Raw genomic sequence first — 21,667 nt, 5'->3', positions numbered from 1 at the left:
TTGAAACTATAAAACCATTAGCAAACTCAAAGCAGAAAGGAGCTCCCTCAGCTGGGGGAGCGTGTGCCCCAGACTTTAAACAAATAATCTGCTGGACGGTGGGTCCTCGAAGCATCCCTTTCAAAATGAGAAGGAAGACAAGGGTGCTTACTGGCCGCTGCTTCTCAGTGGGGTCGTGTTAGAGGGTCTGGCCAGTGCGGTAGGTTAAACAGAGTAATTGGAAAGGATAAAATAAACAGTTCTTTATAGGTGATCCAATATTGTCTGTAGACAAGTAGTAGAATGCCTGATAGGAGTTTGATGAAGAAAACTAGATCCAGCATTTTCACCTCTAAATGCAGCAGCTAATTAGCAAATGTGAGAAGGTCTCTGTGGGATGCATAGAAAGAAAGCAGGCGGGGAACAAAAGCATGAGATGTGGTCTCTGGTGCCAGAGGGCTCCAGGCCAGGGGACACCTGCCTCGAGGAAAAACCACAGGTGCATGTGCGTTTAGAGGACACGCGGGCCAGGGCCAAGTGACTGCAGAGGGTTAGGAGAGGAGGAAGGATCTTCGGTTGTTTTCAGCTCTCTGCAAAATTTGCACGTCAGCCTGAAGGATCAGTTTTCACACAGAGTCATGACCTTGGACAGCATCAGCTGGCTTCACCCACTGGACTGTGGGCGGGACTCCCATCTTGTTTTACCAGAAGCATTTACCAGGCCGCTAAGCAATGATTGGTTTTGCTAGCATGTGTTCTACACATAAAAATGGAAAAGGACATATGACCTCTTGAATGGCACTGCTGCCTGTTAGCCCCGTCACTTTCCCTTTGCTGTCCCTGCTGGCAGTGGTAGGAACACCATACCTTGTGTCTCCCACCCTCCTGTTGCAGGCAGGGCCCTGGGTCTTCAACCCTCTGCAAGTCCCCTTTGGCGCCTTGCCTAACAGTCAGTGTTCGGTGCGTTCAGTGAATTAAGAAAGTGCCCCTAAGATAGCCGGCAGCCTCGTCAGGAGATTTGTTCCTCTATCTGTCTCTGTAGGCTGCTCTGGCTTGTGTCGAGAAAGCTTAGGTCCTATTTAAAAACCAAGAGAAAACTCAGCAGAAATGCACTCTGTTCCTGCCCTTTCCTTTTGCGACGTTGTGCCCAGCGATGAAAGGCACACATCCTCCTAGACATTCGTATTAAGGTTTCCTGCAAGAAAGCTTGGAAGGGTGAACGTTAGCGGTGACCCAGAGTAAGCCTGCCGTCTGCCGAGCTCCGGGCCGGTCTTAGTTGGGTGCCACGAAGCGTGTGCCGACCCCGGCCTTCCTCACGCTTGGGACCAGTGGGCAGTGGCGTTTCCTGCTGCCGTGGGCTCTGGAGTGTCGTGGGGCAGGGGTTCTGATTGTGCACTTTGTTGTTTTCTAGAAAAATGTCACCGAGCAGGAGCACAAGCAGTCCCTGCAGCTCACTTTCCATTCACTGTGCACGTATTTTAGGTACGTTTATAGTGCTTTTCGGCTCTCTAATATTTCACATCTTCGCAAAGCTTTCTTTAGCTACCTGTCCCCTCTGCTCAGCCAGATTTCTAGAGTGTGATACCACTAGTCCCAGGAATGACTAAAGCAGTGGTGGGGTAATAATCTTGTCGGGAGTTTAATCCAAGTCCCAGGCCCTGTGAGACCGATGAGAGTAGAACCGCTGGGGATCTCTGAGTGCTTCAGATTCTGAGTGATACTTGAAGATACAAACTAAAGCCAAAGGAGCTTGGCGTCCTGTACTCACGTCTGAAAACTCAGAAGCACAGAATCGTAGTTCGGCAAAGGAAGTGAGCCGGGAGGGGATGACTTGGAGATTTTTATGTGCTTTGGCTGCATTACCGGAGGTATAGGCTCTCGAAGGAGGGAGGGAACGAATAGCAGTAGCGTCAGCTGCTGTCTGCATGTCAGGCTGTACCTAGTGCGAGAGCAGACTTGGAGGGCTCTAAACTGGGTCTGGACTCGAGGATCGGGGGTGAGGGAGGAGCTTCAGAGCTCGTGTGGGGAGCATTTGAAGACATGGGATGTTCAGCCTACGTTGTCAAGTTAGCCAGCGGACTAAGTTAGCCAGCGTGAGATGAGGAGTGTTTGTTGTTGGCGATCAAGGTGATGTGGTCATCAGATCGACTTCTCAGAGTCTCTTCTAAGGACCTGAGGCTTCACGGGCCTGAGCTTACCAAGGACATGGGGACAGACAGTGGCCCAGGACCAGCTGGGACCTGGCCCTTTTCCTGAGCCAGGCTCCTCCGCAGCCCGTAGAACTGGCAGCGAAATCTTGCTGGTTCTTTTTTGGAACATTTAAGACGAAAACAGGAACTTGCCCTGCCTGAAACAAGGTGTCGTGACCGATTTGTGTCCTTTCAGTGATAAGGATCCCGGTGGTCTTCTGCTTTTGCCTGAGAAAGGTGACGTGGCCGACTTGAACAGCAGCGAAGTGCTGGCGGGCATGAGCACCCTCCTGTCCGTCGCTGCTCGAGAGGTAACTGGCGGCCGCTCCGCTCCCTTCACCTCGTGACCCAGCCACCGCGGGCGCCGCCCCCAGGGGCCCCGTCCACAGTGCGGCGTGGCTTTGTCCCTGTGGCCGTCCCGCATGGGCACCAACGCTCACCAGGCTGCTGTGGCTCCTCACCACCCACCCCCGCGGCCAGTCCGGTGCGGGCCAGCGAGCCATCGACGTGTGCGGACGTGCTCGCTGAGACTTCCTGGGAAGGAGGAGTCTGTCGCGTCCCCTGGGGTGCGGGTCGGCAAGCCAGCACTTAGGCCTGGTCTGTGGTGGGAGTTCCTGGAAAACTGATCAAGTCTGAAAAGATAGTCTCTCTTGTCTGTGCTAATGACATTTTCAAATTTCAACTTTCAAATCTTGTGGTTCTTTTGTGCAAGAATTTACCCCTAAAGGTCAGGTGAGAACACGGCTGGTGGTTGGAGAGCCGCGGAGGGGCGGAAAATGACTTTTCAGGTGGGATAGGTGTGGTTGAAGGCTCAGCGGAAGGGGCCAGAGAGAAGGAGGGTTTGCTGGTGTGGAAGACAGGGGGTAGACCCCTGAGGGGCAGAAGGGGAGGACGCTTGCCGTACAGACCATCTGGGAAGCCTCTGGAAAGCTGGAGGGTGAAAGAGGAGTTTCCACTGGCTGTTCCTCTCGGTCACGTTGGAAATGCGGAAAGCTCTTTCTTAACCGTTCCCCACTTCCCTGGAGGTTTTCGCCGGTGACGGCTGCTGTCTGAGAAGGCCTGTGCCCGTGTTCTGCGAAAGCCTTGCCGTAACCTGTCCCTGTGTCTGCTTCTCGTAGTGTGAAATGCTGGTGCTTACAGGGGCCCAGGGCGAGGCCGGCTCTGTGCTGTTCTCCCTGTTCTGGGCCGTCCAAGGCAGCCTGCTGTCCTGGTGCTACCTGCAGCTGAAGAGCACCGACTCCGCCGCCAGAGGTCGTGCCGCCGACCTGATCGACCAGTGTGAGTCCTGAACCCGCCAGAGCACAGAGCGGTTTGCGTTTTGACTCTCTTCTTTACGGCCTCGTGCGTGGAGTCCGCCTAGGGTTTTCTCTTCTGGGTCACAAGTTAGGCCTGTCCCTGGGTTGTTTTCTTCTTAAAATCGGATTCGGTAGCATGTCTCTCGTCCAGAGTGTTCTGAACGTAGTGGTATGCCTGGGAGTTCTCAGTGTGGGGTCGTACGTCATGCAGCCCTCTGAGGTGACACCGCACTTGTCAGCAGAGCCCGTCATCCTGGCTTTACTCGAGTTATCCAAACAAGAAAGTCTTGAATTTTTAAGTCTAAGGTATATGTGACCAATAATGTGGTCTTTGCAGACCCCGAAAATCCTCATGTTCGGTCCCATAAACCCACAGAAAATGCCATGACCTTCCATAGGTTCTGGGAAATGCACCTGTGGGAAATTGAGTCCCAGCAGTGTAACAGGACTGCCTATGGTGCCGCGTGCTGGCTCCTGCGGCTCGGCTCGCGGGGTGGCCCGCCGAAGCCGGGCCTGTTGGGAGCGGAGGGAGACTTCAGCCTGGCCACTGGGCTGGTCGGCCGGTCACTCTGCCTCATCCCAAAGCAGCCAAGGCAAAAAACCCCACTCCCTTTAAAACGGTCCTTGCCGGAGGAAAACACATACTTGACACTTAGTGGTCCTTCTGGTGTGGGATTCCTGCCCCCACGCCTGTGACCCTCTGCAGCTCTGTCCTCACGACGACCAAGCAGGAGACGTGCCTACCGCACGTGACACTGACTGCCGTCTTATGTGTTAGCAGATGTACGGCAGGTTCTGGCAAGCACGAGAGTGATTCTGGAATCCCTTCTGTCACAGTATAGTGGAAAAACCATTGTAGAAAAACTGTGTAATTCGGTGTTTTCGATGGCAGCTCGTCAACTGGTAAGACACAGTGATGGCCTTTGTGATGGGGGTTGGTGACCCACCGCCCCAGGAGGAGTCTGGGTGGACGCTGAGTGCTTCGTTCATCTTCCTTTAGGTAATCTTTCTGCTGGACTTCTGCGCCCTAGACATTTCCCACTGCACGCTCCTGAGAGAGTTCAGTACGCTCGTAGAACTGCTGGGACAGCTCTGCGCTGACCCGGAAGGAGCGCTGAATAAGGTACCTGGAGCGGGCAGTGGAGCCCGCGCTGCCTCCCCTCTTGAGAGTGCTGGGTCCTTATGAACCCCACCTCTGAGATTGCCTCTGAAGACCCCCCCACGTTTTATCAGTGCTTCCCAACGAGGACGAATGGCGGCCCGCGTTGACCTGGCATGGTCAGCGTTGGAAAGGAAGCTGTGTGTAGGTCAGCTTCCTTTCCCAGCAGCTGAAGTTGTATAAAACCGTGTAAGCGCATAACCAGATTGACGTCTAGAGGAGAGGCTACGTGTTGAAAGGCAGATTAGAAGGTTTGGTATTTAACAGAATTTTCTCCCCATTGAACCTTACCGGACATAAAAGATATTTTACTCTCTTCTTTGAGTCTCACAACAACTCTGGGAATAGAAAGGGCATGTAGCCTATTTTAAAGGTAAAAAAGTAAAGACAGAAAGTGGAGAGAGAAGAGAGGATGGGCTCAGATTTGCCAAGGTCCCAAATTCAGTGTTTTTTCCACTGGAAATTCATGTGAGTAGTGATTTGCAAGAAACAGCTCCGTCAGGCCAGGAAACAAGCCGATCACGGAGGTTCCGTCATGCACTGAAAACTCTGCATGTCCTCCGCTGAGGGCTAGATGCACACTGACCTGTGTCTGCAGATGGAACACGGGGTCACTTTAGCCTGGGTGACTGTCTGTCTGCTGTCCGGGCCGTCCGTCTGGGGAGCCAGCACAGAAGCACGGTTCGCTGTGTGGCGGGACGCAGAGTGACTGACGCTTGCTTGACTCGTTTGTGTAGCTCGATGGGGAGACGTGGCAGCAGGAGTGTCCCGTGGTGTTACATACCTGGACGAAGGAGTCTGCCCACAACTATGAAAACAATTGCCACGAAGTGTCTGTCTTCGTGAGCCCGGGGGCGACCTACTTTGAGGTGGAGTTTGACGAGCGGTGTGAGACTGAGAAAAGGTAAGACTCCCGTGGTCTTTTCCTAAGCAATAGTGGGTTAAAATGAGAGAAGGAAGGTAACGGAGATTATGCCTTCCTAGGTATGATTATCTGGAATTTACTGACGCTAGAGGTGGAAAAACACGCTATGACACCAAAGTTGGCACCGAGAAGTGGCCCAAGGTGAGCGGTGCTCCCAGAAGGAGGTAACATGTGCGTGTTGTCAGCCCTTGAGGGTCAGGGAGGCTTGGTCTGGAAGGGAAGCATTTCGCTCACACTTTTGTAAAAGGAAGGGCTATGTCGGCGTTGGCAATGACGGCCGGCCACCTGTTTTGTAGATAAAGTTATTTCGGCACCCAGCCGGCCCATCGGTTTATGGGTGTTTCTAGCTGCGTGGGCGCTGCTGAGACCAGATGGCCCGGGAGGTCTAAAAACGTACTCCCTGGTCGTTTGCAGCATAGTTTGCCCAGTGCCTCGTCTCTTTCACCTTGTCCGCTGTGAGTGGCGTGTGTTGAAAGCCCAGAGCGTGTGTTGAAAGCTGGGAGTGCCCACTGGAGGCCCGCGTGCTCTCTGGGGCGGGAGGGCGAAGTGCTGCGTCCCACCGTTGGCGTGCTCTCTGGTGGCCCGAGTGGGGAGCAGGGGGACGCACGAGCACCGTTGCTGGATGAACAGGGAGTGGGCAGAGGGGCGTCTGAGGGTTAGAAAACGGCCAGCATGCTTCTTCGGCGGTGCAGTCGTGGATTTCATGTTTCTGCTGCTCCCTTGTCTGTCTCTCCTTTGGTCGCCTCGGTGGGTGCGGTGAGACAGGATGGTGAGGATACAGACCGACCTTAGGGTTTCTCAGTCTTGCAGGACATGCGTGATCCTGAAAGGCGTCTTCTCGAGTGCGTTTGACCTCATGGCTTTCGTGCTTGTCTCTAGAAAGTGACCTTCAAGGCTGGGCCCCGGCTGCAGTTCCTCTTTCACTCTGACAGCAGTAACAACGAGTGGGGCTACAAGTTCACCGTCACCGCCTACGGCCTGCCCGACGTGGCCGTGTCCTGGGCGTTGGACTTGCAACTGCTCGTTTCCCGGCTGATGGGGCGCCTCGCTGCCCAGTGCATGGCGCTCAAGTCTGCACACCGTGAGTCTCACACGCATCGGCTCCACACAAGGGCAGGGCGGACGTGTGGACGGGGCGCCCTCACGGGCCCTGCAGACCACACCAGACCGCAGCACAGACCGCTCCGTGCCGTGGCCTTAAAGTGTCTCGGTGTGGACTTTGAAACACATCCCAGAGGATGCTGAGGGTGCCCTGTCCGTAGGGCAGCCTTGTCATCCTCTTTTGGTTAGTGAAATGTGGAAAGCAGAAATGGAATAAGTTGTGTATCCTTTAGCCATGTGAACATTTATGTTAAATATGGGAACGTGGATTTTGTCTTAAAGTGATTTCTTCAGCTTAGTTATTAAGTACATCCAAGAAACAAGAATTATAGAATAAAACTTCCTAGTATGTTTTATTTCTATTTCATTTCTTGAGTCTTTCTGACCATAAAAGGAAAATGTCATAGAAATTGCGCAATGGAGAGAGATCAAGGAGAAAAGCCATTCCTAGTGCTAACACCCATAGAGAACTGTTAGTAACGTTTTAATGTATTCCCACCTAGTCTTTTTTTTATGTCTATTCATAAACACATGTGGGTGGGTATTTAATTCTTATTTATTTTATTTTCTTTTCTTTTACAAACTTAAGTTTACACATTGCGAACATTTCGCCATCATCAAACACTTGTGCACGGTCTCTGGTTACTCCCTGGTCCTCAGCTCACTTCATCTCCTGCACTGACAGGAATTTCAGAGGTGCCTGTGACCGAGGCTGTCCCGCAGAAGGCAGCGCTTCGGGGCGCCCTCGTGGTGGGGGTGCGTCCGGGGCGCGTGTTCATGACGCAGCACGGCTCTGTGCCGGGACATGGGGTGGATCCCCTGCACGTCCTTGGAACGCCCGCGTGGTTGAAACCTTCTCCGGGGCAGCCCACAGACTCTCTGTGTCGCGGGGAGGACACAGGGCTCTCACAGGCCTTCTCTTTCCAGAGTTTGGAAGTGACATGGCAGTGCCACCCGCAAAAATGGCGTCGGTCCTGAACTCCCCGCTGTGGAAGCCCGTCTTCAGGCATCAGCTGAGTCCAGAGCTGGGATCCGCGGCGAGCTGGCCCACTCCCCCGTGCCAGGATAGTAAGGAGGTATCTGCGCTTGCGGCGTCTTTCTCCTTGGAATGGAGTCTGTGGGCTGATGGCTTCCGCTTCCGTCATGAGCCCCTGGGTTTGCGTCCTCACCCCACTCAGCGGTTAGCGCCCGGACGGCAGGGGCCGTCCCTCATTCAGGTGGTGTCCACACCGAGCGCCCTGGGGGCCGGCGAGTCCTGTCGTGGGTGCTCAGGAAATCTCCTGACCGAGCTGCTCACCAAGCCAGCTGAGTGTGTTTCTAGCAGCTGCTGAGTCAGACGTCAGAGTAAACGGTTTGTGCCGTACTTTGTATTCTCTGTGGGACAGCGGCGTGTTACCTGACTTACAAGGTCTCAGGAGCTGGACAAGTTTGCCTGTTGTCTCTTTGCCATCCCCCTTGTGTCCTTCTCTGCTCTGCTGTCTTCCTCCCTCCCTCACCCACGTCACTCAGTGGGTAGCTGACAATCCTGGGCTCTTCCTCAGCCTCCCCTTTGACCTCTGTGAAATTTGCCTCCCTCGGGCCCTCTCTTCCTTTGGCTCCGTGATAGCCCACGGTCTTGTCTTTACCTCCAGCTGCGGCCCTGCTTCCTCTATGGGCCTCCTCTGTTCTTCCTTCCCTGGAGAGGAGGCTTTATTCGGGTTTCTCCCCTTCCCTGCTGCCCACGACGCTGTCCTGTCTCGTCTTTTCTGCTGTCACGTCTATGTAGACCCTCCCTGGGGCTTCTCCAGGCTCCATTCCTGTGTCCCTGACCCCCCGTTAGGTGGTTCCGTGTCAGTGTCCCGACTCCTCTTCACTAAGGGGTGGAAAGCTAGGACATGGCCCTCCCCCAGCTGCTCACTGCTGTCACTGTCATTCTTGTTTTCCTCGGCGCTGAGCCACGGCTCCCCGTCTTGTTCTCACGTCTCCCGCCCAGTCTGCCGCCAGCCCTGTGGATACTCCCAGGGGAAGTTCAGCTCCTCCCACCCGCCTTGTCTGCATCTTTCTCCAGGCCTTCATCCTGCACTTGCACTGGGACATCAGGACCTAACAGGGTTTTTTAACCGCTGAATTATCTTGTTATTCCAATGCCAAGCGCCATGAATGGCTCCCGGGGCCCACAGGGTGGAGTCTGAGCTCCTCAGTGTGACAGTCGAGGCTCTGTCCCGTCTCCTTTCACCTTACCTCTGCCTCCAGACCCCACCACTCCCCAGCTGAGACTTCACTTCTGCTAATGGTTTTCCTCAGCGGCCAGAGCTGCTCAGTCTTGAGGGTCCGGTCTGAAGCGCACACCCTCCAGGAGGCTTCTCTTCATCACCGCAGCCTGCCAGGGGCTCTCCTGTGGGCTCTCAGCACTGGGCGCCCCTTCCTGGCATTTGACACTTGATCACCTTTCCCTCTGAGGCGGGGCTGGTGCTCGTGTGCTTAGACGTGCCTCTGTCTGGTCTCCACAGGAGAGTGAAGCTCCCCGGTCTGTCCTTCTGCTCTGTTCTAGTCGGCGTCGGGCGCGCTTGGTCGTCTGGATGACTGCGGTCAACATGATGTGTTCTTGTTGTTTTGTTCCAGGTCAAGGACATCCCCGACGATCCCTGCCACCACTTTCTCCTTGAGTTTGCACAGTCAGACCCTGCCCAGACCTTCTGTGGGCCATTTTCAGAACTTTTCAAAGGATTCATACAGGCATGTAGAAAGCAGGCCCCAAAGACAGATATAGTTGCTGGTTCCACTATTGACCGAGCTGTGAACGCCGCCTTCGCTGCTCTGGTGTGTCGTACGCCAGGCTTGTATGAGAAGCTGCAGACACATGGTAACTCACGCTACAGGGGTACTTCTGGTCTGAAGGCCGGTTGCTAAGTGCTAAGAAAGCCTATCTTACGGGAGCATCTCTCAGCAGTTGGAAATAGAAACATACGTCTACAGCTGTAGACCTCGTCCAGTGCCGCTCTGCCAGACAGAAGACGCGTGACCAGTTTATAGTTAGTGGGTTGTCATGTGTGGCGAGTGGCCTTGAGTTTCCTAATCAGCAGGCCACTTCTTTCTCCACAATCCTTGTTTGACGGAAGGAGACCCTAACTTGAGTCATAGTCCTGGGCAGGAACTAGCAGTTGTGCCACGTCAGGTTAATCAGACCAGCTTGCTGCACCTTTGAACCCTTATCTGTGAACTCGGGAGCTGGTAGCTCTGACATTCTAAGAAATCCGGTTAAAGCCCGAGTTGTCTCGGTAACTCAGTGTGCTGATAACCAAGGAGGGACACGTATTCACACTTATCTTTAGACTTAAAGCTTCTGTAGCTTTTGTAGGCTTCCTGGTCGGTAGCCCGCTCCTCACCGTTTCTGTCCCTCATGTCCCCTCGCGATGCCGTCTGCCTCCCGTGTGTGTAGCTGGCAGCCAGCAGGAGGGAGGGCCTCTCTCTCCTTGTAATTTCTCAAGGGGAAAACCTTTGAGACCCCACGTAAAGAGCAGATCAGGCTTTCCCCAGCACTGTGGCAGGGTGTGCGTGGCTTCCTGGTGCAGGGGAGGCGAGCAGGTCGCGGACAGCTGCTGCCGTTTGTCAGTGTTCTGAGGACGGTCGCTGCTGCCCCTGCTGCCCAAGTCTAGATCTCACAGTGCAGAGCTTAGTTCCTGATTTCTCAAACGTCTCCGTTAATCCTCGCTCCCTCAGTTCTCACGATTTCCTTGAAGAAGCTGCTCAAATAATAATCCCTCCACTGAGGCGTGAGTGGTTTATGAGAACGAGTGCCCTGTGGAGACTGTATCTCTGCTGGGGGGACTGCGTGACCTGCCAGGTTAAAGAAGAAACCCAGTGTATGTTTTCATAATCCAATTATAGTAAGAGAGTAGGACGGCTTTTTACCTGTGGGAACTCTCAGTAGATGAAAGCCTTGTGGGTTAAAAGCTGGGAAACAAAGTTCCTGGCTGGTGGCAGGCTCCCCAGCTGCTTTTCTGATCATGTTCAGATAGCACGTCCCTGATTTCAGGAAAGACACACAGTCTGATGTGGGAACGAGAAACACTTCCCTCGGTGCAGGTTGTTTCCAGGATAAGCTACCCCTGGGGCTTTGGAGCTACGGCGGGTCGCCGTTCTTCCGGGGCTGCTCGTGGGTCCTGCCCGGCAGAGCTCTGTGAAGGGTGGGCTCTGTCTAAAAATCGCTCACTTTTTGCATCAGAGATACATGGGAGGAGTTTTTCAGCTAGCTTGTAAGCTGCTTGAGGGCAGGAGCCAGGTCTGTTTTCTCAGCATTGTGTTCCCGGTGCCTGGGATGGCGCCCAGCGCATCCCACGTGTGCCACCCGGACCCTCGCGCTGCACGTCGGTCCCGCAGAGAGCTGCGCGCTGTTGTGGGCTGTGAACGAGCCAAGCAAGGAGCAGGCCTCGTAGGCCTCTCTTTTAAACCAACAACTTCTTTGTTATTTTTCTAATTATAAAAATATTACCCGTTTGTGTGGAAACTTATAAAGTCCAGGAAAGCTTAAAATAATTATCAGTTATAATCTCACCACTTCAAGAACATGTCTGTTAACGTTTTTCTGTGAATCTACCTGGCCTTTTTATGTAGGCATATTTATATGGAGTACGTGTCTGTGCGTATATCACATATATATATACACACGTCATGTTTTAATACGTATAGTCTTTTTAAGTAGGTGATTTTGTGTTTACACTATTTCCAAACCAATCTTTTTTACTTAACCTAAACCGTGAACTTGCTTCATGTCAATACAACTTTTTACCTACTTTTTAATACTTTTTATTTTACTTTTAATATTTTTTATATTTTACTTTCATATGTTTACTTTAAATATTTTACTCAATTTAATAGTATGTCCATTTCAGATGTCATTTGCTCGAAGAAAGTGAGTTTGTAGTAACGCAGAGAACCCGTCACTGGTATTTGGGCTTAACTGACCCCCTCCCCCGTAAGCCTCGTGCTACCTCGAGGTGTGGGCATCAGGGGACAGGCTCTCCTCCGTGTTAGGGGATTTAGAAGCTACTGTGTGCTTGACGTTGCAGTACTGAACTGAGTTAACTGAGTATAATCTCATCGTCTCTCCTTTCCCCAGTAAAAAGTGGGGGCAGCACAGCCCTGAGCGAGGAGTTTGCACAGGTGTATTGCTTGGCAGATGGGATTCGAATATGGATGGTAAGATTTTCTTTGCATGTGATTTATATGTATTTTCAGTTTTCCCACCATGGTTTCATGCAGTTAAACGGTAAGCAGCTCTCTTCTCAAGAATATAACCGTAGTAGGAAGTTTGTTTTTGTTTTTCCTGAAGTTCAATGACGCGAAAAGCTCTAAAATAACTTAGAACCCTTGAAGTCCTAGTGTAGTGAATGCTGAGAACGGAGTAAACAGGGTGCGTCCGTGAAGCCCCAAACACCCTTCGGTAACCCCAGGGCCACTCTGCAGGCCCTCTTCGACTGGCGGCCACTGACGGCTTTAGGTGGGGGTGAGGCCGTCTCCAGGGAGAGGCCTGCCTGCGTGGTAGAGCATGGCTCTGCGGCGTCGCCTGTGGCAGCCGTGCAGGAGAGGGCGGATGGAGAGACTGACTGTTGTGTGACTGCGTGATGCGACATTACGGTGTGAGATGATCGTGTCATGTTGTCGTGCAGTGAGCGAAGGATGTCAGCCCGTGTGTCAGCTGACACGTGGCGACAAGCAGAAACACATCCTAGAGGAACCCACAGATAACGTCGTGTCTCGTAAACACTCCCACAACACAAGTCTGTGTCCTCGTAGGCATGTAAATTTATCGTGAAACTCTTCCAAGTCATTGTATGGTGACCCTCAAACTCAGGAGAATTGTGTTTCTTTTTCTTTTTCTTTTTCTTTTTTTAAAGATTTTATTTTTATTTATTTGAAGAGATAGAGACAGCCAGCGAGAGAGGGAACACAAGCAGGGGGAGTGGGAGAGGAAGAAGCAGGCTCCCAGCTGAGGGGCCTGATGTGGGGCTCGATCCCATAACGCCGGGATCACGCCCTGAGCCAAAGGCAGACGCTTAACGTGCCCCTTGTGTTTATTTTTCTTAAGCGTGGAGCTGGATCCCTGTGTATTATTATTATGGTCCTGGACTCACAACCGTCTGAAGTACTGTGTAGTAACTGGGGGGACCTGCTGAGTCCTGGAGAGGACGGGCAATGAGATGGAGAGCAGGAGACCAGCTGTGGGTCTCGGACGAGCATGGCAGCTGCGCCTGAGTGGAGGACGGTCAGGTTCCGTGGCTGGTGGGCGTGGTGCGCAGCGGTGTGGTGTCCAGGACCCTTCCCACGTTCCCGGCGTGGGGACTTGCTGGGCAGTGGAAGCATTCCCAGACTGGAGACGGTGGCCTTGGAGCTGGCAGTGGGGGGTTTGCATTCGTTCTGGGACATGCTGAGTCTGAGGACACACAGGTGATCTGAGACGCCTACCGGATGAGCCAGTGAACCTGAGAGAATGTAGCAGACGTGTCGGAACAGAGACACGGGTAGCTTTGAGTCATTGGTGATGAGATGTTTTAACGTGCGAGGACGTCTACCCAGGAACCAGAGAGGCTTGACCGCGATCTGCAAGGATTGGAACGTGGGTGGTGCCCAGTACATACTAGATAGGTAGATGGAGAACAGAATGAACAGTCTCTTGAGAGAAACTGAAAGGTATTGTCATCAGGATGGTGTGAGGAGGGTCGGAACGGTGTGTGGAGAGAAACTAAGGCAGTAGTAGCGTCAGGACCACAGACGCTCAAAGTGAGGGTTCGGCAGTTGACGAGGCACCACGTGGGCCGTGCTTCTGGTGTAGTGTCGGACCGACGCCGGCCTTCTCTCCCAGCGAGGCCTTCTGCCTGGGCTGTCAGCGCCGTGGCCTGCACTGCGACCATCACCTGTGCTGGTACTGGGAGCACCGTTCTCTGCCTGGCAGGCTCAGCATCGCTTGCAAGCATCCCTCACACAGGGTAGAATAGAGATCGAGTTTCGGTCCAATTCATGTAGCAAACTGGGTGTGTAACCCCAGCAAGACCCGTCACTTCTCTACACCTCCGCTTCTTTGTACTAGGTTGGCTTTGGATAAGGGCCCCTCCAGCTCCAGTGTTCTACATTTTGTTTAAAGATTTTATTTGATAGAGAAAGAGAGAGAGAGCGCACACAAGTGCGGGGGCAGGGGAGGAGCAGACTCTGTGCTGAGCAGGGAGCTCGATGTGGGGCTCGATCTCAGGACCCTGGGATCATGACCTGAGCCGAAATCAAGAGTTGGATGCTTAACCAGCTGAGCCACCCAGGTGCCGCACGATTTTTTAAGTAATGGGATCAGGGGTACAACTCCCTCCCAAACAACACGTAGTTCAAAGGAAGGCGGTGTTTTAGAAATACAGTTAGACAGCGTCAAAGCCTGGATTACTTCTAGGGCAAACAAAACAGCTGAGCCCTGTGTCCTCAAGAGCTGGACCGTAGTTGTACCGTTCTCCGTGACGTTGTGCTGTGTGTTGGACGTAGCTAGCCGTGGCCGCGCTTACAGCCCTGCCTGGACACTAATAGTGTGGCTCAAACTCTCCCCCCAGTTGGAGATGAAGCAGAAGTCCCTGATGAACCTGGGGAATGAGAAAGAAGAAAAGCACGGGTCCGAAGCAGCAGAGGTGAACCCGGAGAGCCTGGGTGAGTGTGCTGAGTCCTCTGTTACACTTCCTAGGAAGCTTATGACCCGTCGTCGAGATGATTGTGTTTGAGAGAAAGTGAGCAAGAGAGAGAGAGCGCACAACCGGGGGGTGGGGTGCAGAGGCAGAGGGAGGAGCAGACTCCCCGCTGAGCAGGGAGCCCGATGCGGGACTCCATCCTAGGACCCCGGGATCATGACCTGAGCTGAAGGCAGACGCTTCAGCTACTGAGCCTCCCAGGCGCCCCTCTTGATAGGTTTTTAAAGTGTGCTGTCAGTGAATGTTCAGTGAGATGAGGGAATTACTATTAGTGTCTTCGTGATATCACGGTTGTGTTAAAAACTCTTACTGTTTTAGAGAAATGTGCTGAAACTTTTAGATGAAATAGTGTGATGCCTGCGATCGGCATGGATGTAGTCCGAGGAGGGGGTGGCTGGTGAAATGAGACTGGCCTTGGGCAGGGCCGGGGTGCGTGATGGGGTCCTTGCAGTGTTTTCTCTCTGTATGTTTGAAATGTCCACAGTAGGGCGCCTGGGTGCTCAGTCAGTTTGAGCGTCTGACTCTTGATTTTGACTCAGGTCATGAACTCAGGGCCCTGGGATCCAGCCCTGTGTGGGGGCTCTGCGCTTAGTGGGGCATCTGCTTCAGATTCTCTCTCCCTCCCCCCCCCCCAGCAAATAAATAAATAAATAAATAAATAAATAGAATCTTAAAAGAAAACGTCCACAAGAAAACTTCTTTTTAAATGTACTGACAGCACTGGGAAGATCTTGATTTGTGTAATGACGTAAGAGTTTATTTTCTTCAGAAGATGTGTAGGTCACGTTATTTTTTTTTTATTTTTAAAGATTTTTTATTTATTAGAGGGACTGAGAGAGAGCACAAGAGCACGGTGAGGGGCAGAGGGAGAGATGTGTCGCTTTATTAATGGAGGTATTTCTTGTCCTAAATTGTGGAGTTTAAAGGATTATCTTCTCTGCAAAAGTAAATAAGTTGAATTTTGATTTTTTTTCATTACCTTCCTTGCTTTCTGCATTTAGCAAAAGAGTGTATTCAGAAGAGTCTCCTGTTACTAAGATTTTCGCCCGTGGGAGTGAGTTCAAAAGAAAGCCGTGACAGGTTGGCGGGTGCCGATGACACGGATCACCTGCAGCCACAGGACAAGCGCCCGCGGACGAGCTCTGTGCTGGAGGAGCACTTCCAGGCCTCTGTGTCGCCCGGGGAAGCGGGCGCCCCTGCCGCGGGCGACGGCAGTCCCGGCTCGGACGCGCAGCTGAAGCTGCCGCCCGGCAGCGGCCCCCCTGCCGCCGAGCTGTCCTCTGCCACCGCCGAGGAGCCCTCGTCCCCTTCTGCCCCCGCCCGGCGGCCTCCCTTCACCCGAGGACGACTCCGGCTGCTGTCCTTCCGGTCCGTGGAGGAGGCCAGGCCAGCGCCCACCGTGAAAGAGAAGTACCCCGTGCTGAAGGACGTCCTGGACTTCATCAAGGACCAGTCCCTCTCCCACGAGAGGTGAGCTGCAGTGCCGTCCCCGTACCCGGGCGAGTCGGGCTCAGCGCCCGCGTCGAAGTGAGCAGGGAGTGCTGGAAGGGGAGATCGGGATTTGTGTTAGGACGTTCAAGACAAAATTGGGCGATTCATTGTTCCTTTCAAAGAGGTGTTTCCTCATGGAAGATTTGTACATTACACTGTATGTAAATTACGTCTCAGTAATGTACGCTAGGGTTAAAAAAAAGGAACGTTTGTTTTGGAAGCTGTCATTTATAAATGTGTCTTATTTTAATCCTGGGAGAAACGTAGGATTTGAGATTTTCTGACAAAATTATCTGTCAGCAGGCCTGCATCTCTGGAAGTATTGCAAGTTTAAATAATTTCCTGCCCTAAGAATTAAAGCTTTGTCTCCGTGGGGCAGTAAAAACCTCAGGGTTCCTTTTTAACGACTGAATTTGCGAGTTTGGGGTGTCGGGCTCCTGTCTCGGCAGAGCAGGGATGGGGCACCGTGGCCCCAGCGCGAGAGCTCCTGCTGTCCCTGACTTGCCGTCTGTCTTCAGTGTCGTGAAGGTTCTTGCCTTGAGGAAAGCCCAGGCCCAGAGCATCCTCGAGGTCCTGAGGGTCATTCAGTACTGCACGGAGTCTCTCGGACAGCCCCACTGCTTCCATCCGCCGTGTATACTCTTCCTGCTGGAACTTCTGACCTGCCAGAAAGACTTCACCAAGTAAGTACAGCGTCTGCGAGGAGCACAGGCACGGGGACTTTCAGAGAACCCGAGTCGTCTTTAGTTAGGAACTGTCGTTTCTATGTAGGATGCAAATTTATGTTTGTGGTCAGTTCTCTCATCGCAAGGAGAAATGGGTTCTATGTTTATAGTGAGTAAATACTGGAAATCTGTTTATTCCTCCTGACGAGTTTATCAGCTCTGCTTTCCCAGACGGTGAAGACTGTCCCACACCCATCAGTTGGCTTCGGGAAGCTGTGAGCTCCATTCGATTTTCACTTACAGTAAGGACATTAGTCTGAGCACCTCACAAGGTGGTTCTGACGACCACTCAGGAACTATTTCCTGAGCGCCGACTGTGCCAGGCACTGTTGTAGGTGATGGGTGTGCGTTCTAATGGGGCTCGTATTCTTTCTATTTAAGATTTTATTTATTTGCGATAGATGGAGAGAGTGAGACAGAGTGAGCGAGCACAAGCAGGGGAGGAGGGGCAGAGGGAGAAGCAGGCTCCCCACAGAGCAGGGAGCCCGATACGGGACTCAATCCCAGGACCCTGAGCCTAAGGCAGACACTTCACCCCCTGAGCCCCCCAGGCGCTCCTCCTGGAGCTTGTATTCTACTGGGGAGAGACAGATGATAAAGAAATCCCTCCATCCCTCCATCTGTGTAATGTACCCATCCCAGGCACGTGGTGACTTCATACAGAGTGATGTTCGGGTGGTCAGGGAGCGGGCTGAGATGGATGAGCAGAGGGGAGAGCACTGCAGGCGGAAAGAACAGCGCAGAGGCCCTGGGGTGAGGGCTTGGCCCCAGGAACAGCACAAAAACCGGCGTGCCTGAGTGAGGGGGGTGGTAGGAGACCAGCTCAGGAAATGAGTTGGGGCTCAGACGATGCCAGTCTTTGTAGGACAGGCTCTAAGGTGTTTGCGTTTTGTACTGAGTGGTGGGTGGGAGACCCCTGGGGAATCCCAGGCCCAGGGGGAACCCACTGTTTTACGTTTATGGAAGTTGCTTCTGGCCACTCTGTGGGGAAACGTGGACAGAAGCAAAGTAGTTGGGAGATGGTGCAGTTGTCCAGACGGGAGGTGGCCAGCTCTGGACCCCAGAATGGTCTTGGAAGCAGAGAGAAAGGCGGGCACTCCGGATCTGCTTTGGAGGTAGAGTGGCCAGGACGCAGCAGTGGGTCGGGTGTAGAGGATGGACAGAGGGACCGTGAGGAAGGAGCCGCTGGGTCGTGATAGATTTTACTGAGGGGAAGAGCATGGAAGACACAGATTGGGGCCAGAATCAGACGTTGCTTTGGCGTATTAAGTTTGACCTGCCATTTTCATATCCAAGTAAAGGTATCCAGGGAGTAAAGCTAAGGGTCTGAGGTTCTAGAAAGGAGCCAGGGCTAGGGCTAGAGTTTGGATGCGCTCAGCTCGGAGATGGTCTTTACAGCCGTGAGACTGGATGATCAAGAAAGAGTGCAGAGATGGACAAGAACGGGCTCGGGACTTCAGAGCCCAGGCGAGGAAGGGGGAACAGCTAAGCAGATAAAGAAGGAGTGGCCATCAGAACGAGATCCAGGGGATGACGGGGTCATGGAAGCCAACAGAAGAACGCGTCAGTTGTGTCAAATGCTGATGTGCGAGGTGGTGCCGCAGAAGGACACACTGGATTTGTCTGCAGTCCTATGGGAGCCACGGGGCCAAAAGCCCAGCGGGACTGGGTTGAGAGGAAAATGGGGTGTGGGGTCAAAGGGAGGGAGAGACCACAGACAATCATTTCAAGAACCTTGGCCATAAAGGGGAGCAGAGGAAAAGGCAGAATGGCAGGGGACATGGGCTCAGCTGAGGGTTTTTAAGATAAGGTGTGAGCACATATCATACGCTGGTGAGAAACATCAGTCCTGACACACACTTGATGCAGGAAGAGAGGGCCCATCGCCCGGCAGGCGCGGACGCTCAGGGGTCGGTTTGGACAGAGCTGGGACACCGTCTGTGGGGCAGCAGCGGCACGGCGCCGATGGAGCTGCAGGCCGGTTGGTTGGTTTGGTGGTGCAGGGACGGGGGAGCCTGTGTGGTCTTTCCGTTTTTTAAAATTAAAATCGCGTAGTCCTCAGCTAAAAATGAAGGGCTGGGAGAAGTCGTGGCAGTTCAAGGAGAGGCAGGAAGGGTTGAAATAGTGACGCAAGGTGAGGAAGCCGCTGCCTGCCTGACTGTTCCGAGAGCTTCTTTGAGAATCGCGCTCAGGGATTTAATGTGGCGCTCCTCAGCCTCCAGCAGCACGGCGCCGTCTGGTGCGGGCGCACGACCTCTGCGGCCCGTGTGTGGAGGGAGAAGGCAGCGGGGACTTGGCAGTTGCTCGGGTGAGGTGACGGTGAGGGGCCATGGGATCTCAGCTGGGCCTGCAGCAGAGGGGAGCGAGGCAGGGCAGCAAACATGAGGCAGCGTCATGGCTTGGGGCTCCTTGGGGTGGAAGACGCTGTTGTGGGGTGGGAGGCAGAGCAGGACGCCTCAAGTCAGGATTTCAGAAGTCCTGCCGTCACTGCGGTGACAAGGTCCGAGACGTGCCCGTCAGACTGGAGGTGTCGCTGGCAGAGACGCTGGGGCGTCGTTCTCGTGGATCTTGAGTCTCTCGGGGGACAGCGGTTGAGGTGGAAGAGGCAGCGAGCTTGATGCTGAGGTCGCCGGTGAGGGAAGGAGAGGGTGGGCAGGGCCGAGGGGCCTGGCTGAGGTGCCCAGCGAAGGTCCGGGGGCCGTTAGGTTAACACAGACAGCAGCCATTGTCTTCCCGCACTCCCGGCCCAGCAGGCAGGCTCCATGCGGCCGTGCCGTCGCTCCCTGCAGTCATGGGCTGGCACTGACTCCGGCCTCCGTGCCACTTTGCTCAGCTGCTGGGCTCTGTGTCACGGAAGGAATCATGACGGTGAAGTCAGTGCGGTTTTGGCAATTAAGTGATGAGTGCTTTCCTCTGTGTCTAGCTACTTCTCGCACCTGGAGGGCTGTGGCGCACACCTGCACAGAGAGATTCGAGACACTTACTACCAGCTCGTTCTGTTTCTGGTCAAAGCAGTTAAAGGATTTAGCAGCATAAACGACAGGTACTGTATCGCTTCATTTCTAGAGAACACATGATTTCTGTTTCTGCTCACTTTACAAGAAATACACGTTTGGTGCTGAAAATGTGCAGAAACACGGAGTAAAAAAGAAAATGATGATCCCTGACGTTACCATGCGGAGCTCATTGCGTGAACCTCCTCGGATACTCTGTCCCGGCCTTTTTTCTGTGTGCTGTGTTGTTTTTCAAGGGGATGGTTCTTGGTTTATGTAAGAATGTATGACCTGTTCTTTTCAGTTTTTTGTGTATTGTGTGCAGTTTTGAGACTCGGGTGTGAAGCGGTTCCCCAGTCTCGTCTCTCGTAGTTGGTTTAGACAGAATCCTTAAATCGGATGGGCTTCCTCTCCGTCTGCGATGAAGGAATGACCTATGCTAACTTGGGGCCGGCTCCATATCAGACGTGATTTATACGGTCCGTCCTTGACCATAAAACGCCCCGAGGCAGCTGTGGCGGAAACCTTGCATCGTGCTTCTGGGACTCTTGCCCAGCTGTCCTTGGAGGAGGGCTTGTGTGGAGTGTAGGGAGTCTGCTCTCTCCTGCAGACACACCAGGGTCTGACTTGCGTTCTGTGTCGTCCCCGCTGGAGACGGCAGCCCAGGTAACACGCACCTTCCTGGGCTCCTTAGGTCCTTGCTGCCCGCCCTGTCCTGTGTGCAGACAGCCCTGCTCCATCTTCTGGATATGGGCTGGGAACCCAGCGATCTCGCCTTCTTTGTGGACATTCAGTTACCACATCTCCTCATGAAGATGTCACAGGAAAATATAAGTGTCCATGACAGTGTGATCAGGTAAGAACCCAGTCCCACAGCCCGCAGTGCCAGGAGCGGGGTTTCAGGGCCCGGATGCTGGCCTTAGACTCCCGTAGCGCATCCTGGCTCTGCCACGGCCCAGCCGGGTGACCTTGGGCCACTCATTTGTGCCCACTGTGCCTCCGTTTCCTCCTCCTTGCGCCTGGAGGATAGTAACGGCACCTCCCTCACAGGGTCGTTGTGAAGGGGAAACGAGTTTGTTTCTCAGGGTTGACAGCAGTGCGTGGAAGTGTGTGGAAGGTGGTGGTGGTGGGACCGTGAGGACGAGGATCCTTCACATTTTTGGAGACCCTACTCCAGCTGTCAAATTGGAGAACACTTTTCTTTATTTTTTGGTTATGTGTTTAGAGGGTTGTAACGTCTTGCACATTATAAGAACTTAAGATATGAGAAAAAATAGTGTGCGGATTTTCTTTCCTTCCCACGTGTAATGAGTGTCTCTCCACCCTGCTCGAGTCCGCTTAGCTCTCCGCCACTCGTGTGCGTGGAGAAGGAAGGCACGGGCAGAAGAGCAGCAGAAATTAGGGAGTCAGTGTTAGCACAGGTTTCACTTTCTCAGACATTCTGGGCATTCTGGAAGAGGAGCTGGAGCTGTGGTGTCAGGGCCTTAGAGCAGCGGGTGGGAGAGCCAGTCCCCGGGGCCTCCTGCCTCCCTCGAGTGCTGATTCCGCCAAAGTCCCTGTGGCTGCCGCGCCCGGCATAGGAGGTTCAGCACACGGTTGTCGGGGAGCTACACCCTGCAGGTACAACCTTTCAGGCTCTGTTCCGGAAAGGACATCTCCCTCCTGCTGGTTTGTCCTGTCAACAATCTAGCAAACCCTGGGGCTTTGGAAACCAAATGCACATCTTCCCCTCAGAAGTTTGAAAACCGCTCCGTCTGTTAGCCCTGTAGGACACAGAGTCTGTGACCCAGCCCTTCCTAGATTATCCGGAGAGGTAACTTTTTCTCTCTTTGTGTCCTTTCAGCCAGTGGAGTGAAGAAGACGAGCTTGCCGATGCCAAGCAGAATTCAGAATGGATGGACGAGTGTCAGGACGGCATGTTTGAGGCCTGGTATGAGAAAATAGGCCAGGAAGATGCAGAGAAGCAGAGGAAAGTAAGACCTGTCAGCTGGAGTGATGGGAAGTGACTGGCTGGGGGTGTGGGCAGGAGAGTCTGCCTGGGGCAGCGCCATGGGCTGTCTCCCGGAGGGCCCCCAGTGGCAGGCAGTGCACACCCTGGGAAGGCGGCTGT

The 21,667-nt window shown here is 53.4% G+C and overlaps 1 protein-coding gene across 1 annotated transcript in view; it reads left to right on the top strand.

Annotated features, from left to right (window-relative positions):
* ZZEF1 (zinc finger ZZ-type and EF-hand domain containing 1) overlaps positions 1-21,667 on the top strand; it is a 99,779-nt gene that overhangs the window by 39,473 nt on the left and 38,639 nt on the right. Inside the window, exons 17-33 of the mRNA XM_040629827.1 lie at positions 1,391-1,461; positions 2,365-2,479; positions 3,287-3,446; positions 4,245-4,366; positions 4,464-4,586; positions 5,360-5,526; positions 5,607-5,688; positions 6,427-6,628; positions 7,576-7,724; positions 9,250-9,490; positions 11,747-11,826; positions 14,217-14,310; positions 15,350-15,818; positions 16,358-16,522; positions 19,488-19,607; positions 20,252-20,413; positions 21,401-21,530. Of these exons, the coding sequence (XP_040485761.1) occupies positions 1,391-1,461; positions 2,365-2,479; positions 3,287-3,446; positions 4,245-4,366; positions 4,464-4,586; positions 5,360-5,526; positions 5,607-5,688; positions 6,427-6,628; positions 7,576-7,724; positions 9,250-9,490; positions 11,747-11,826; positions 14,217-14,310; positions 15,350-15,818; positions 16,358-16,522; positions 19,488-19,607; positions 20,252-20,413; positions 21,401-21,530 (2,652 nt within the window). The remainder of the gene's footprint in view (positions 1-1,390; positions 1,462-2,364; positions 2,480-3,286; positions 3,447-4,244; positions 4,367-4,463; positions 4,587-5,359; positions 5,527-5,606; positions 5,689-6,426; positions 6,629-7,575; positions 7,725-9,249; positions 9,491-11,746; positions 11,827-14,216; positions 14,311-15,349; positions 15,819-16,357; positions 16,523-19,487; positions 19,608-20,251; positions 20,414-21,400; positions 21,531-21,667) is intronic.

The sequence above is a fragment of the Ursus maritimus genome, unplaced genomic scaffold, assembly GCF_017311325.1.
Source record: "Ursus maritimus isolate PB19 unplaced genomic scaffold, ASM1731132v1 scaffold_14, whole genome shotgun sequence".
Classification (NCBI taxonomy): domain Eukaryota; kingdom Metazoa; phylum Chordata; class Mammalia; order Carnivora; family Ursidae; genus Ursus; species Ursus maritimus.
Note: the sequence above shows the minus strand (reverse complement) of the source record. Positions and strands in the feature narration are given on the sequence as shown.